This window comes from Cherax quadricarinatus, chromosome 13 (assembly GCF_038502225.1).
Source record: "Cherax quadricarinatus isolate ZL_2023a chromosome 13, ASM3850222v1, whole genome shotgun sequence".
Classification (NCBI taxonomy): Eukaryota; Metazoa; Arthropoda; class Malacostraca; order Decapoda; family Parastacidae; genus Cherax; species Cherax quadricarinatus.
Window position 1 is genome coordinate 51364095 of NC_091304.1, and position 16621 is coordinate 51380715.

At 40.3% G+C, this 16621-nt stretch overlaps 1 protein-coding gene across 4 annotated transcripts; it reads right to left on the minus strand.

Moving 5' to 3' along the window:
* Positions 1-7973: 7973 nt before the first annotated feature.
* On the minus strand, positions 7974-16069 carry LOC128688585 (zinc finger protein 84). Of its 4 annotated transcripts, none has more exons than XM_053776465.2 (2): positions 15960-16069; positions 7974-13508 (listed from the first exon to the last, which is right to left on the minus strand). In XM_053776465.2, exon 2 carries the CDS (start codon positions 12232-12234, stop codon positions 11167-11169), a length of 1068 nt encoding a protein of 355 aa, XP_053632440.1. In that variant the 5' UTR covers positions 12235-13508; positions 15960-16069; the 3' UTR covers positions 7974-11166. The 4 variants fall into 4 exon arrangements, with proteins under 4 accessions (XP_053632440.1, XP_053632439.1, XP_053632438.1 ...); XM_053776464.2 differs by having other exon boundaries at positions 15939-16063; XM_053776463.2 differs by having other exon boundaries at positions 15907-16063.
* Positions 16070-16621: the final 552 nt, after the last annotated feature.

Consider the following 16621-nt stretch of genomic DNA (forward strand, 5'->3'; position numbering starts at 1 on the left):
AGAACGACCTATTATTATAATCATAACTAAGCGCTAAACCCACAAAGGTCATACAGCCCACTGAGTACAATTATCGTACATAATAGCATGTGTAAATTACCTAGGATAACTCCAAAAACCCAGTGACTTATTGTCAATATTTTTTTTTTCTAATATGGTTGTCTGTATTGGTTTAATGTTATTTACCGTTCTTATATAATTTTGCAAATCACGTCATTGATGGATTACTGAAAATATCAGTAACAACAGTAATATAGGAAATTTACAGAGCCCCTCAGAGGTCTTGAGTGAAGTTCAGACCTCTGCAACATAATTGTCTTCAAAGATTTGTTAAGTTATATCATGAATTAAGGGAATATCCTGGGCTTCACCTTACGAAAACAGACAAAGCAAATGCGATAGTAATTATGGACAAGTTAGATTAAAATGAAAAAAAAAAAAAAAAAAAAAAAAAATAGAAGAGAGAGGAACTGACATAACCTACCCCTACAGCGTCTACAACACTACTGAGGCTCGGCTCTTCCCTCTCCTGGACAACCTCCTCCCTCTTAATAACGATGCCAAGTAATGATTTTAATGAATTAGCGAAAAAATATAAAACAAATCGGTAAAAAAAATTCAGAAAATTCACTACCTGTAGAGGGATATATTACATGTGACGTCATCACGTCAAATGTTGAAGTTACTATAATTTGCTGTATTTTTTTTGTACCTCTGTATGTGTGCACAAATTGGAAATATAGCAGGAAAACTGAGATTTACACCGAGATGTTGCCAGATTTTAGAACTATTTTTCGGTAAACTTAACTCATTTGCCGATTTTTTTTTTTCGATTTTTACGTATATGCCGCCCGTAACCAGGGCTACAATTAGAGGTGTCCCTGTGCACAACCTTCTTGTATTATTATTATAATCAAAGAAAGCGCTAAACCGCAACCTTCTTGTGGAGAATGTATTTCAGCGAGTGGGCCTCGCTGCTGAATTTCCCGTCCGGGGTCCTACTGGTTTAGCGCTTCCCCTTGATTATAACAATAATAATAATCCCGTCCGGGGTTCGAATCTCCTCCGGTACGGCTGAAAAACATTAGGGACGTGTTTCCATAAGACACCTGCTGTTACTGTCCCTGTTTATCCATCAGTTTAAAATAGGCACCTGGGTGTTAGTGGACTGGTGTGGGTCGCATCCTGGAGACAAAATTGACCTAATTTACGGGAAATGCTGTACATAACAAGGGGCTTTCTGTATAGTAGTATGTCATTGATGTCAGCTATGGTCTGTATACCTTGTACATGTAAAAATAAATTATTATAATCAAAAGGAAGCGCTGAACCTACCAGGGTCATACAGCGCTGCAGGGTAGGAACTGATGCAGGATCTAAGGATAAATAAGGGTGGATATAACAATAAAAGTAAAGTTAGGAGGGGCTGTGAGGAGTGATAAAGGAAAGATTATCAAAGTTTGTGTAATAAATCAGTTGCTGTCAAAAAGTCAAAGAGGGAGTCTGTGTCGAAGTTGGGTACATCAGCAAGGAGAGAAAATAAAGGGCGTTAGAGCGATGACTATGTCGGAGGAAAATTCTGCATGCTTGTTGATAGACAGGACAGTCCAGTAGAATATGGGAAACTGAAACAGGAACTAGACAATTCTCACAAATTATTATTATTATAATCAAGGGGGAAGGGCTAAACCCGGAGGATTATACAGCACCTGGGGGGGGGGGGAATGTGGAAGGCATTCAGGCTTAATTCGGGGAACTGGAGCACAGATCCAATTCCCTAAATCAAGAGCCCCTCACCAACATCAAGGAACCTTCCTTGAGGGGACAATTCTCACAAAGTGGAACAGGACGCCTCTCCATGAGTTAGACGAGTGTGTCCGATGCGAAGACCAGAGAGTGTTGTCTCCCAACATCGGTATCCATGACAAGGCCAGAAACCTAAACTTGGATAGAATGTAATTTGTTATGAGTCATATCAGCCCAACGTTGTTGCCAACGGTTGCTAAGGTGGGGGGGAAATAAGATATTATTATTATTATACCTGGAGGTTACCTGGAGGTTATTCCGGGGATCAACGCCCCCGCGGCCCGGTCCACGACCAGGCCTCCCGATGGATCAGGGCCTGATCAACTAGGGTTGTTGTGGTGTCCCATGCCCTGGTAGGCAACGGTCTTGCTTCACACTCTGTGTCCGTGGTTTGATCCCCGGCAAGGATGGAAACACTGGGCATGTTTCCTGAAGTAGGTACCTGGGTGTTAGTAAATTGGTGTTGGTTGCATCCTGAGGGACAAGATTGACGACTCTAGTGGAAATAAGACAAGACAGTTCTCGATGACGCACACTGCTTTTCTTGGTTTACCCTGGGTGACTAACCCTTCTGGAGTTTTACCTGGAGTTTACCTGGAGAGAATTCCGGGGGTCAACGCCCCCGCCGCCCAGTCTGTGACCAGGCCTCATATTGGATCAGGGCCTGATCAACCAGGCTGTTACTGCTGGTTGCACGCAATCAAACGTACAAACCACAGCCCGGCTTGTCCAGTGCCTGCTTGAAGACAGCCAGGGGTCTATTGATAACCCTCCTTATGTATGTTGAGAGGCAGTTGAACAGCCTTGGGCCCCTGACACTTATTATGTTGTCTCTTAACGTGCTAGTGACACCCCTGCTTTTCATTGGGGAGATGTTGCATCGTCTGCCGAGTCTTTTGCTTTTGTAGGGAGTGATTTTCGTGTGCAAATTTGGTACTAGTCCCTCTAGGATTTTCAAGGTGTACATAATCATGTATCTCTCCCGCCTGCGTTCCAGGGAGTACAGGTTCAGGAACTTCAAGCGCTCCCAGTAACTGAGGTGTTTTATCTCAGTTATGCACACCTTGAAGGTTCTCTGTACATTTTGTAGGTCAGCAGACAGTAAATAATTTCAAAGGGAATGTAACCATGCGAATCTTGCACAATTTCAGATACACATGCTTGTAACAAACTTGAAAGTCTGGTGGCAATGCTCTAGAGCATTTTGGTTTTCAGGTTGGTAAGGCACTTTATGAATCTCCAACTGGGTTGGCAACGCGCTTGCCTCATACACTGAGTGTTCGTGGTTTAATCCTCGGCTTGAGGTTCCTGAACCTGTATTCCCTGGAACGCAGGAGGGAGAGATACATGATTATATACACCTGGAAAATCCTAGAGGGACTAGTACCGAACTTGCACACGAAAATCACTCAATAACCAAAAGACTTGGCAGACGATGCAACATCCCCCCAATGAAAAGCAGGGGTGTCACTAGCACGTTAAGAGACCATACAATAAGTGTCAGGGGCCCGAGACTGTTCAACTGCCTCCCAGCATACATAAGGGGGATTACCAACAGACCCCTGGCAGTCTTCAAGCTGGCACTGGACAAGCACCTAAAGTCGGTTCCTGATCAGCCGGGCTGTGGCTCGTACGTTGGTTTGCGTGCAGCCAGCAGTAACAGCCTGGTTGATCAGGCTCTGATCCACCAGGAGGCCTGGTCACAGACCGGGCCGCGGGGGCGTTGACCCCCGGAACTCTCTCCAGGTAAACAGATGGAAACATTGGGCATGTTACCTTACACCTGCTGTCCCTGTTCACCTAACAGTGAGTAGGTACCTGGGTGTTAGTGGACTGGTGTGGGTCTCATTCCGGGGGACAAGACTGAAGGACCTCAACAGAAATCAGACAGAAAGTCTTCCATGACACTTACTTTCTTGGGTTATCCTGGGTGGCTAACCCACCTGGAGTTTACCTGGAGAGAGTTCCGGGGGTCAACGCCCCCGCGGCCCGGTCTGTGACCAGGCCTCCTGGTGGATCAGAGCCTGATCAACCAGGCTGTTGCTGCTGGCTGCACGCAAACCAACGTACGAGCCACAGCCCGGCTGATCAGGAACTGACTTTAGGTGCTTGTCCAGTGCCAGCTTGAAGACTGCCAGGGGTCTGTTGGTAATCCCCCTTATGTGTGCTGAGAGGCAGTTGAACAGTCTCGGGCCCCTGACACTTATTGTATGGTCTCTTAACGTGCTAATGACACCCCTGCTTTTCACTGGGGGGATGGTGCATCGTCTGCCAAGTCTTTTGCTTTCGTAGTGAGTGATTTTCGTGTGCAAGTTCGGTACTAGTCCCTCTAGGATTTTCCAGGTGTATATAATCATGTATCTCTCCCTCCTGCGTTCCAGGGAATACAGGTTTAGGAACCTCAAGCGCTCCCAGTAATTGAGGTGTTTTATCTCCGTTATGCGCGCCGTGAAAGTTCTCTGTACATTTTCTAGGTCGGCAATTTCACCTGCCTTGAAAGGTGCTGTTAGTGTGCAGCAATATTCCAGCCTAGATAGAACAAGTGACCTGAAGAGTGTCATCATGGGCTTGGCCTCCCTAGTTTTGAAGGTTCTCATTATCCATCCTGTCATTTTTCTAGCAGATGCGATTGATACAATGTTATGGTCCTTGAAGGTGAGATCCTCCGACATGATCACTCCCAGGTCTTTGACGTTGGTGTTTCGCTCTATTTTGTGGCCAGAATTTGTTTTCTACTCTGATGAAGATTTAATTTCCTCATGTTTACCATATCTGAGTAATTGAAATTTCTCATCATTGAACTTCATATTGTTTTCTGCAGCCCACTGAAAGATTCGGTTGATGTCCGCCTGGAGCGTTGCAGTGTCTGCAATGGAAGACACTGTCATGCATATTCGGGTGTCATCTGCAAAGGAAGACACGGTGCTGTGGCTGACATCCTTGTCTATGTCGGATATGAGGATGAGGAACAAGATGGGAGCGAGTACTGTGCCTTGTGGAACAGAGCTTTTCACCGTAGCTGCCTCGGACTTTACTCTGTTGACGACTACTCTCTGTGTTCTGTTAGTGAGGAAATTATAGATCCATCGACCGACTTTTCCTGTTATTCCTTTAGCACGCATTTTGTGCGCTATTACGCCATGGTCACACTTGTCGAAGGCTTTTGCAAAGTCTGTATATACTACATCTGCATTCTTTTTGTCTTCTAGTGCATTTAGGACCACGTTAAATCTCCGAAAAAAAAATCTTATCTTAAAAGTTCGAACTCTGGCCGGATTGAATCTACTGTGGCACTCCTTGTGAAACTAAAAATCATCACCAGCACTCTTACTTTAGCCCCGAGCTGTAATCCACTGCATAGGTATTGCTTCAGGAAGAATACTTCAATTTGTTTAGAGGGAGGGACTTCCAACCTGGACTCTTCATGAGAGGGGTGTGGCCGCACCATATCTTCATCATAGAGGCAACCTATGCTGAGTTTGTCGTCATGACTAGCATTTTCATCTCGTAGCATGGACAGTGTCACAGCCGCCATTGGTTCTAGAAAGGTCTTGTATTGAGAGCTTTGGTCGATCCAGATGTTTTTGTAACGACAAATTGTTCCCAACAGTTTATTCCCAACTTGAAGACATCACTGCTGACCAACAATTGCACATCATGGATGGAAAATACAGCAGCAATATCCATGCCCATGTAGCCAGTGAAATACATTCCACTAAATAAAAAAATATTAACCCCCTGTATAGGTAGCAGATGATACCTTTAAAAGAAAAACTAAATGGTTAGTGGGGTGGACCAGCAAGCCAGCAGAAAGCCTCTGTCAGATGACAAAAAGCTCTCACGCCGGGTCATATACAAAAACCCGTCAGGAAATACTTGTCCTGTTTCCGACGAACTTTACTTAATTTAAAACAGGACCGAGTAAGCACAAAAGCAGCAGCTTCATGAAAGTTAAATCCTAGTTTTTGACCATTCAAAATATTCATATAAGACTAATATCCTTTGCATTAATTTTGTTCCTGCTTCTCCTGTTTTTGATGCTTTCGGAGCCTACTCCATTTCCTGTCCTCTCCAGTACTTGGGTGAAATTGGCCACTCTTCCAGACTTTTTAAAAACCACAAATGAAAAAAAAAGTTAGTCTTTTTTTTTGTCATGTCAAAACTTACAGCCATCATATTAACTGGTCCTGTTAAAATTATCCTACCTGTTGCAGCAGCTCTTATACAAAATTTTCTCTTTTTGGTTATAATAATAATAATAATTATACAATTTTCATAACATGAATCTTAGTTTTGGCTTTGTTTATGTAAATGCCTAACCTTTGCTGTTTCCCTTCCTTCCATCTCAGTTTTCTTCCACATTATCTTTTTCTTTGCCTTTCCTGCCTTCTGCCTTGGTGCATTCTGTCCCTGAGGTTTATCAGTCAAAGCACGTGGGACAGCAGTCCTTCAGTGCACTTGTGGTAACTTTCTCCCTTACACTACCACTTCTATTGCTATTGCCAATTCTTTCACTATTACTACTCAAATCAGATCAAATTATTTTTGTACAGTACAACGTGCAGTTTACATATAATCAAATACTGTCATGCACAAAGAAAGCCGGTAGAATGCATGATCATGCAACTCCTCCCTTCCCTAGTTCTGTCTTCTGACTTTCCCTGCCTCTTATTCTTAGTTGAGATTTAACAATGGTCTAGGATAGGCTGTAGCGTCATGTAACGTTCCTCTCAGTAGGGTCATACAGCTCATTTATATATAAATTATTTTTGAAGTCAGTTACAAAGACATATTTTAAGTTTCTGTCAAAATTTCTTGTACTGTATATGCATTTTCAATAGAGAATTGAGAATAACATTGCACAGCCCCTCTTGCTAATGTCATCTAATACGTATTGCATCAGCAGGTGATGTGTAACCTCTGGGATGAATGAGTCTGCACTTAGAAACCACGAGACTGCTTCACATCTTGCTTCTCTGATATCAGGATACAGTTATGGTTCCTTCTGCTATTAGACATGGTTATTCTGCCCGATTATTGGTCAAATGTGGATCACTATTACAATCATAACTAGGATCATACAATGGTTAAATATGGAATATATATGAACTGCCATAAAGGTTAAGTTCCCATTTATTTGTTGGGATTTCAAATTAGGTAAGGGTTAGTAATTACAAGCTAAAGAGTTTTGCAATTACTAAAGTAGGTATTACATTAACTTACCATACTTTTCTTTATAAATACAGACACCTTTAAACTTTATAATGTTTAGTGTGCTTATTTATAAATATCTGTTCAGGCTTTAAAGAGGCACTTGATGTGCTCAGTCCATCAAATTTTGATAAGAGTAGAGAAGATGAGTGGAGAAGGTAGCAGTGGTAGTTACCAGTGGAAAAACCAACTAGTGGAAGTAGGTCACACCTATCAGTTAAGAAAGTGTTGAAGAATTCCTAGCATCAAGAGCCCAAGATGTTGCTCTGTCTGACAAAATTTGTATAAATGGTTTAGAAAACTGACAAGTTGATTAATATTCATTTAAATGTTGCACAAGTGTCTATTCATCAACTTGTTGGTTTTTCTAAACCATTTATACAAATTGTCAGACACCATAACATCTTGGGATCTTGATGCAGGGAATTCTTCGAAGTTTGCCTAACTTATGGGTATGACCTACTTATGTTACTGTTTTTTTTTTTTGCACTGGTCACTGCCTACCACTGCTTCACCTCATCTGTTTGCAGTATACAAGCCCCATCTCTGCAAATATGCTGTACTTTTATCATGATTGATGGACCGAACACACAGACTTCAGGCTGAGGGACTGAATACCTCAAACTCCTCCTTATCATCCACCATTCTGTGCTGGACTGAAGAAGCCACTGGCTGGTGAAATGTTTCCAGAATAAAGATACCAAAATGTTGCACAAGTGTCTTATTTATCACATGATGGACGATACCTTTAAGTTTATAAATAAATACTGGGATGAGCACATAACTCCTATTTAGAATCAATCAGAGTCTGAGTTTGTTGCTTCACTTTCCATGATGATTTAAATCACTATGGCTCAAAAGTTCAACTTCAGAAGAACGTTGTTGAAGAAGTATTAACAAATCTAGCTTTGGTACTGCTGACTATTAATGATGAAGAGAAAAAATTAAAGAAACAATACATTATAATTTTTAATTACTGACAGCCATCACTGTATTAGTGACCATAATTTTATCAAAACAGTGAGCTCTCCAAAAGTGATTAAAAACATGAACTGTCCCATTGGTAAAGTGTTTGAAGTATATTTGATTTAGGCTTGGGCAAAAACCTCCTGGTTGGAAAAAAAATGTTGATTTTCATTCATAGTACATAAAGGTAATTCTGGATAAGATATTGATTATGCTAAAATAATGGATTAATAAAATATTCTAAATACTATTGTACTATAATTAATGAAGTCTATGAGCTTCACAGAATTAAGACCATAAACCCATATATGTGTACTGCTCACTGTGGTGATAATCTGCAGACAGCATTAATTGTATGCATATTAGTATTAGGTTACTGTATTATGATGGTAGACATCAACCACTCAGGGAGGTACTACCACCGTGCCAAAGAATGTGAACGGAAACCTGTAATTGTTTTACATGATGATAGGATTGCTGGTGTCTTTTTTCTGTTTCATGAACATGCAAGGTTTCAGGTACATCTTGCTACTTCTACTTACACTTAGGTTACACTACACATGCATGTACAAGCATTTATATACACACCCTTTTGGCTTTTCTTCTATTTTCCTACTAGTTCTTGTTCTTGTTTATTTCCACTTATCTCCATGGGAAGTGGAACAGAATTTTTCCTCAGTAAGCCATAAGAGGCGACTACAATGCTGGGAGCAAGGGGCTAGTAACCTCTTCTCCTGTATATGTTATTAAATTTAAAAAGAGAAGCTTTCGTTTTTCTTTTAGGGCCACCCCACCTCGGTGGGATACAGCCAGTTTGTTGAAAGAAGATATGATAGGCTAACACAATTTAACACAATGGAAATAAGTCACTCTGTCTGACTTTTTTGAGTTATCCTAGGTTCTTTACACATACGCTGCTATGTATGATAATCTATGTAACTGTATTTGCGTTAACCTGAATAAACTTACTTAATAATTAAGGAAATCTTTGGGCTTTACAAAATTAAGTGCTATAGTCTACATAGCTTAATTAGCTAAGACTAACATATTTTAATAATCTTTAATAATTAATGAAGGCTTTGAACTTAGAAGAATTAAGTGTTACATCATATGTAGCTTAAACCTGCATTTATATATGTTATCATGTTACTAATCCCACACATTGTAAATAATATTTGTTAAGTTGGATTAATATTCTTAATAATTAATGAAGTCACTAAGCTTCAAACAAAAATTATTGCTTCTGATGATAATGCTATTTCTATGAAAGCTACTGCTGTCAGACTAATATTAAATTTCCCAACAATGAGATCACATTATATCCCACTAGGTACCTGATGAAATTTACCACTCTTATTATTAATTAACACTATTATTAATTAACACCAGCCGGGCTGTGGCTCGTACGTTGGTTTGCGTGCAGCCAACAGTAACAGCCTGGTTGATCAGGCTCTGATCCACCAGGAGGCCTGGTCACAGACCGGGCCGCGGGGGTGTTGACCCCCAGAACTCTCTCCAGGTAATACTCCAGGTAAACAGATTTAGTAAAATTAAATTTCTGATGGTTGCTGGAGAGTAAATGAGCCAACCAAAACTAGGTTTAGAATGTTATATACCCACCATGCTGCAAACTGCAGACAGGTATCAACTTGCAGGTAACTTATAAATCAGTATAGCTCATATCACTTTACATGTTAAATAAAAAAAAATGTCTTCTGACATCTGTCCAACTATAGATACAGCAACTAGGAGGAAATATTGCCTTTTAAGAGGATGAATTAAGAGAGGAGGGGAGGGGTTGGGGTATTTAGATTCAATATGTAGGATCAATCCTCAGATCAAGAACCTTTCTGGTATGCCAAAGGAGCTCCCCCATTTCCTTGAAGGGGTATGACTGGAAAAAAGTCAAATTTCTAAGCGCGGTCACCTTAACATTTAAGACAAATTGCCAATAGAACTGTCTTTAAGAGGAAAATATCACTGACTGTTTATGCTGCAAAGAACCACATATATTAACTGCTTCCATTAAAAGTAATAACAGCCTGTCTGGTCAAGCATTCAGTCATGATGCCAGTTAGAGACCCTACCACAGGAGTAATAATCCTATAATTATTATTTTATTAATGGAGAAACCTGTAAGCATCAAATAGTGCTTAGGAAACTGAAAGCTTTCACATTTGATCAAAGAAAGTGCTAGGCAGCTCCAGTTCTTGGGATCAGGAGCCATTCATTAGTAGATCTTGAAGGGGGTAATTACTATAAGCACTTCTAATTATTGTATGTGAAACATCCTCTCAAAAACTTTATGGTTCCTCTCTACACGGGCGTTGTACGGAAGGGGGGTGCTGCCCCGGGTGACACCATTTAGGGGGTGACACCATAGAGCCTCTAAAGAAGGTGACACAAATGCACAAAACAGTGCTGCAGCAACATGAGAGAAGAATCCTTTGTTTCTATATAGCCTCTTATATATTAACAAAGTACAAATAAGCCTATATAGGGAAAAATCATTGATTTTGATGATGTGATAGATGATTTTGCATAATTGAAGGCAAGGAAATGTAAGATCAGATTCACTGAGATGTTACCTGTACTCAAGGTTAAATCGGAACTAGTGTTTCTCTGATATTGCAGTGTTTTTCTTTATTTTTCAAGTTTTTGTTTTTGTTTTTGCATTGTTGAAGATGAATAAATGTAGGATCTGTTACCTGTACTCAAAGTGGTATTTGAGTTTATGTTTCCTTAATATTACTACGATTATTTATTTTATCATTAATAAAGTTGAGAAGTATTCTCCCGTTCAGTTTATGGCCCTTAAACATTCTCATTGCTAAACATTTGTCACTGGTCATGCAGTAGTGACATAACTGGAGTTTATCCCCCCCATCCCCCCACCCTTGAATTTCATGAGGGTGACACCAAAGATGCTGCCCCGGGTGACATCAGAGATTCCGCCCAGGGTAACACCAACTCTAGTGACGCCTCTGTCTCTACTGATTGGTATATTTATAGGGAAAAGCTAAACCCATAAGGGTTAAACAGTACCTAGTGAATGTGAGGGGGAGGATAATAAAATTTGATCCAAGGAAGGGAAGGGAAGCTCCAAAGCCTTTTTGAACAATGATATGCATTTTCTTGTATGAGAGTAACGTTGGATCAGATTTAATTTCCAAGAAAAGTCTTTTAGGCATTCTGAACTCTGATATGATTGATCTTTTGATGAACTCTCATATGTCGTATTAAGGCTGATTTCCGAGGAAAGTCTTTTAAACACTCTGAACACTGAAATGGTTTTTCTTGGGAATGAACATTCATGTGCTGTATTAGACATGACTTGTCTGAAAAGTCTTTTACACACTCCGAGCACTGAAATGATTTTTCTTGTGTGTGAACTCTCATATGTTTCATTAGACCCGATTTTTGAGAAAAGGCTTTTACACACTCTGAACAATGATATGGTTTTTCTTGTGTATGAACTCTCATGTGGGGTATTAGACCTGATTTTTGTGAAAAAGCTTTCAGACACACTGAACAGTGATATGGTTTTTGTTTTGTATGAACTCTCATGTGTAGATTTAGAGTTGATTTAACTGAAAATCCTTTTAGACACTCTGAACATTGATATGGTTTTTCCTGTGTATGACCTCTCATGTGATGTATTAGACTTGATTTCTGTGAAAAGTCTTTTAGACATTCTGTACACTGATATGGTTTTTCTCTTGTATGAACTCTCATGTGTCGCATTAGGGTTGATTTTAACGAAAAGTTTTTTAGACACTCTGAACAACGATACGGTTTTTCTTGTGTATGAACTCTCATGTGTTTTATTAGATTTGATTTCTGTGAAAAGTCTTTTAAACATTCTGAACACTGATATGGTTTCTCTCGTGTATGAACTCTTATGTGATTTACTAGATTTGGTTTATTGGTAAAGTCTTTTAAACATTCTGAACATCTATATGGCTTTTCTTGTGTATGAACTCTCGTGTGTTGTATTAGATGTGATTTTCGTGAAAAGTCTTTAAGACAAACTGAACAATGATATGGTTTTTCTTGTGTATGAACACTCATGTGTTGTATTAGAACTGATTTAACTGAAAAGTTTCTAAGACATTCAGAACAATGATATGGTTTTTCCTGTGTATGAACTCTCATGTGTTTTGTTAGACTTGATTTATATGAAAAATCCTTTAGACATTCTGAACACTGGTAGGCTTTTTCTCCTGAGGAAACTATTGTATGTTGCATCATGTTTGTTGTCAGAAAAGTTATTTAGATACTGAATTACTTACCATTTTACAGTGAGAATAAAAGGTGCTTTTTTACAATGAGAGTACAAATATATAAGAAATTTATTAACTGAATTTATGATTTTTTAACTTTCATGTAAACAATGTAAACAATTAAGTTATGACTATTTTCTTTCTCAAATAATAGTGTTTTTACTATGATTAATAACAGCACACATTAAAAACATGAGGGAATACATGAACAACAAGACACAGACTCAACATGTGTGAAAAAAAATATTATAGAAACAGGCAAGCACAAGTTAAGGCAATAAAAGAAAAAGATAATACTGAAAAATATATTCAGATATGATAAAAAAATATTTTCCATGTAATCAATATGGTGAGAGAGACATCTACCAGATTATGAATAATATGGAAACACTGTGTGAAGATAAAATATTTAAGAAAGAAAAAGTGATACAGAAAATATATTACAATAATCTGTTCATTGTCAACATTTGAAGAAAGTGACATAGATGATGTACCACAGTATTTTGTCACAGTCAAAACTGGATGTAAAGAAAGTAATAATTATGATACATTACAATATCCTGACAAGTGTCAATATTTGAAGTAAATAAAGTAATACACAATTCATTACAATACCTTGCCCTCAGTCAAGATAAAAAAATCCTATACAGTCCTTAGTATAAAATTCAGGAAAACTGGCAATGTATAACATCCAACTGTACTGTTAGTACTTACGAATAATTAAAAAATAAGTGATTTTTAAATCAGTATGGTTAAATATTAAAAGAGAATGTATATAAAGACTTCATTATGATATAAATATTTGGTCTTATAAAGCAGCTAATAATATAATAAGCTAAATAACTTTTAAATAGAAATAAACTTCAGCACAACAGATGTTGATAATTATTATTCAGTATTAGATTAATATAAGTTAGACTATATTAGTAAGTTAACTTAAGTTCACTGATGGTTGAGGTTGTGGAAATTGATAATGAATGTACAGTGCTATATCAATATAAGTACAGTATTTCAGTAAGTAAACTTAAGTTCACTAGTTACTGAGAATGTAATTTAACTGTCAGAATTAATGAAGTGAGTTTTATGAAACAAATGTTGACATTCATGATGTATTTATGACAAAATGCTCAACATTTCTATATTGTTCACACTGTTTCTGCAGTATCACATCAACCACTTACATCAGTGTCTTAAACTGGTTGCTGACACTAATTATGATTCTTCAGATGATGAAACAAGGATCTGCAAAAGAAGAGAAACAGAGTTAGTCAAGAACTGTCATTTTAATAATTATTGATTTTATTAAAGTTGAACTGTATTATACTTTCAGTTAGTTTTTAAGTGTGAAGATATTTTACGTTCATTTTATCAATTTGTGTAATAAATTGGTAAAGAATTTTAATAATTATAATCTTGTCAAAGCTACGTTGAAACTGTTATTTTTTCTTCCTTTTTTTTAAATAATGTACATTGATATAATGTATTTATACTTATGTTATGCATGAGTGAGGAGCTAACATTTGTTTGTTAAAGATTTGGTCAAGAACTGTCGAGTTAATAACTGTGTTGGTGTCTTGGATAGTAGTTCAACAGTGTCTAGGATGTGATCAAAGGTTTTGAACATATGGATTAAACAGTGTAAAGAGCATTCATATATAGGGATTTGAATAGCAGCATGGTGTATTGCCTATTGGTAGCTTGCAGTTGTTCCAAGAGCGTTGCCAAAGTGGGACCTGAAGGAACCTTGGATCACCAGCACCTCAAGGAACCCTGGATCACCAGCTCCTCAGGGAACCTTGGATCACGAGCCCCCTCAAGGAACCTTAGATCACCAGCCCCTCAAGGAACCTTGGATCACCAGCCCCCTAAAGGAACCTTAGATCACCAGCCCCCTCAAGGAACCTTAGATCACCAGCCCCTCAAGGAACCTTGGATCACCAGCCCCCTAAAGCAACCTTAGATCACCAGCCCCTTCAAGGAACCAAGGATCACCAGCCCCCTCAAGGAACCTTGGATCACCAGCCCCTCAAGGAATCTTGGATCACCAGCCCCCTCAAGGAACCTTAGATCACCAGCCCCCTCAACGAACCTTAGATCACCAGCCCCCTCAAGGAACCTTAGATCACCAGCCCCCTCAAGGAACCTTAGATCACCAGCCCCCTCAAGGAACCTTAAACCACCAGCCCCCTCAAAGAACCTTAGATCACCAGCCCCTCAAGGAACCTTAGATCACCAGCCCCCTCAAGGAACCTTAGATCACCAGCCCCTCAAGGAACCTTAGATCACCAGCCCCCTCAAGGAACCTTAGACCACCAGCCCCCTCAAGGAACGTTGGATCACCAGCCCCTCAAGGAACCTTAGATCACCAGCCCCCTCAAGGAACCTTAGATCACCAGCCCCCTCAAGGAACGTTGGATCACCAGCCCCTCAAGGAACCTTAGATCACCAGCCCCCTCAAGGAACCTTGGATCACCAGCCCCCTCAAGGAACCTTAGATCACCAGCCCCCTCAAGGAACCTTGGATAACCAGCCCCCTCAAGGAACCTTGGATCACCAGCCACTCAAGGAATCTTGGATCACCAGCCCCCTCAAGGAACCTTAGATCACTAGCCCCCTCAAGGAACCTTAGATCACCAGCCCCCTAAAGGAACCTTAGATCACCAGCCCCCTCAAGGAACCTTAGATCACCAGCCCCCTCAAGGAACCTCAGACCACCAACCCCCTCAAGGAACCTTGGATCACCAGCCCCTCAAGGAACCTTAGATCACCAGCCCTCTCAAGGAACCTTAGATCACCAGCCCCCCTCAAGGAACCTTAGATCACCAGCCCCCTCAAGGAACCTTGGATCACCAGCCCCTCAAGGAACCTTAGATCACCAGCCCCCTCAAGGAACCCTAGATCACCAGCCCCCTCAAGGAACCTTAGAGCCCCAGCCACCTCAAGGAACCTTGGATAACCAGCCCCCTCAAGGAACCTTGGATCACCAGCCCCTCAAGGAATCTTGGATCACCAGCCCCCTCAAGGAACCTTAGATCACCAGCCCCTCAAGGAACCTTAGACCACCAGCCCCCTCAAGGAACCTTAGATCACCAGCCCCCCTCAAGGAACCTTAGACCACCAGCCCCCTCAAGGAACCTTAGACCAGCCCCCTCAAGGAACCTTAGATCACCAGCCCCCTCAAGGAACCTTCGACCACCAGCCCCCTCAAGGAACCTTGGATCACCAGCCCCTCAAGGAACCTAAGATCACCAGCCCCCCTCAAGGAACCTTAGATCACAAGCCCCTCAAGGAACCTTGGATCACCAGCCCCCTCAAGGAACCTTAGATGACCAGCCCCTCAAGGAACCTTAGATCACCAGCCCCCACAAGGAACCTTGACCACCAGCCCCTCAAGGAACCTTAGATCACCAGCCCCCTCAAGGAACCTTAGACCACCAGCCCCTCAAGGAACCTTAGACCACCAGCCCCCTCAAGGAACCTTGGACCACCAGCCCCCTCAAGGAACCTTAGATGACTAGCCCCTCAAGGAATCTTAGACCACCAGCCCCCTCAAGGAATCTTAGACCACCAGCCCCTCAAGGAACCTTAAATCACCAGCCCCCTCAAGAAAGACTCCGCCACTAAAAAAACATTTATTTACCAACAAAACTGGACTTATACAGTTGAGCATACATTAGTGAAGGTGTAATATACATTAATAAAGGTGTGTTATACTCGCAGTGTTGTGTTTTACACATAAATAAGACTACAGCACCACCACCACTGCTACTGCTACTGCTGCTGCTGCTGCTGCTGCCACAATAACAACAAACAAACTTTTTCATTCACTACACAACAAATTCTACATTTTCACTACTTTCATTGATATTTTTATTGTTTATATTAAATAATAAATAATATTCTATATAAATTATTCAACAGGTATTCATAGGAAAATGCACAGGTAATTTTAAGTAGCTTCTATTAACATCTGCTTGTAAAGTAGTACATTGTTGACCTTGGTGTTCTATCAGTAACCGACCTCCTTCCTCACTGATGATAAAATAGATAAATAAATTAATGAATACTCTAAATAATATAAATAATTGTAAGTAAGTAAGTAGTATTTGTAGGCACAGGTACACATAACTACTTTTGTCATACATAGTGTAAATTATCAAGGATATAACCCTCCCCTCCCCCCCCCCAAAAAAAAAGTCTGACATTTCCATTTGAGTCCTTAATATAAGAAATGCTCCACTGTTTAACACAGAGAGTTAGCCACCCAGGATGACACAAGAAAGTCAGTGCGTCATCGAGGGCTGTCTGTCCATTGGGATCCTTCATTGTCGTCCCCCAGGATGCCACCCACACCA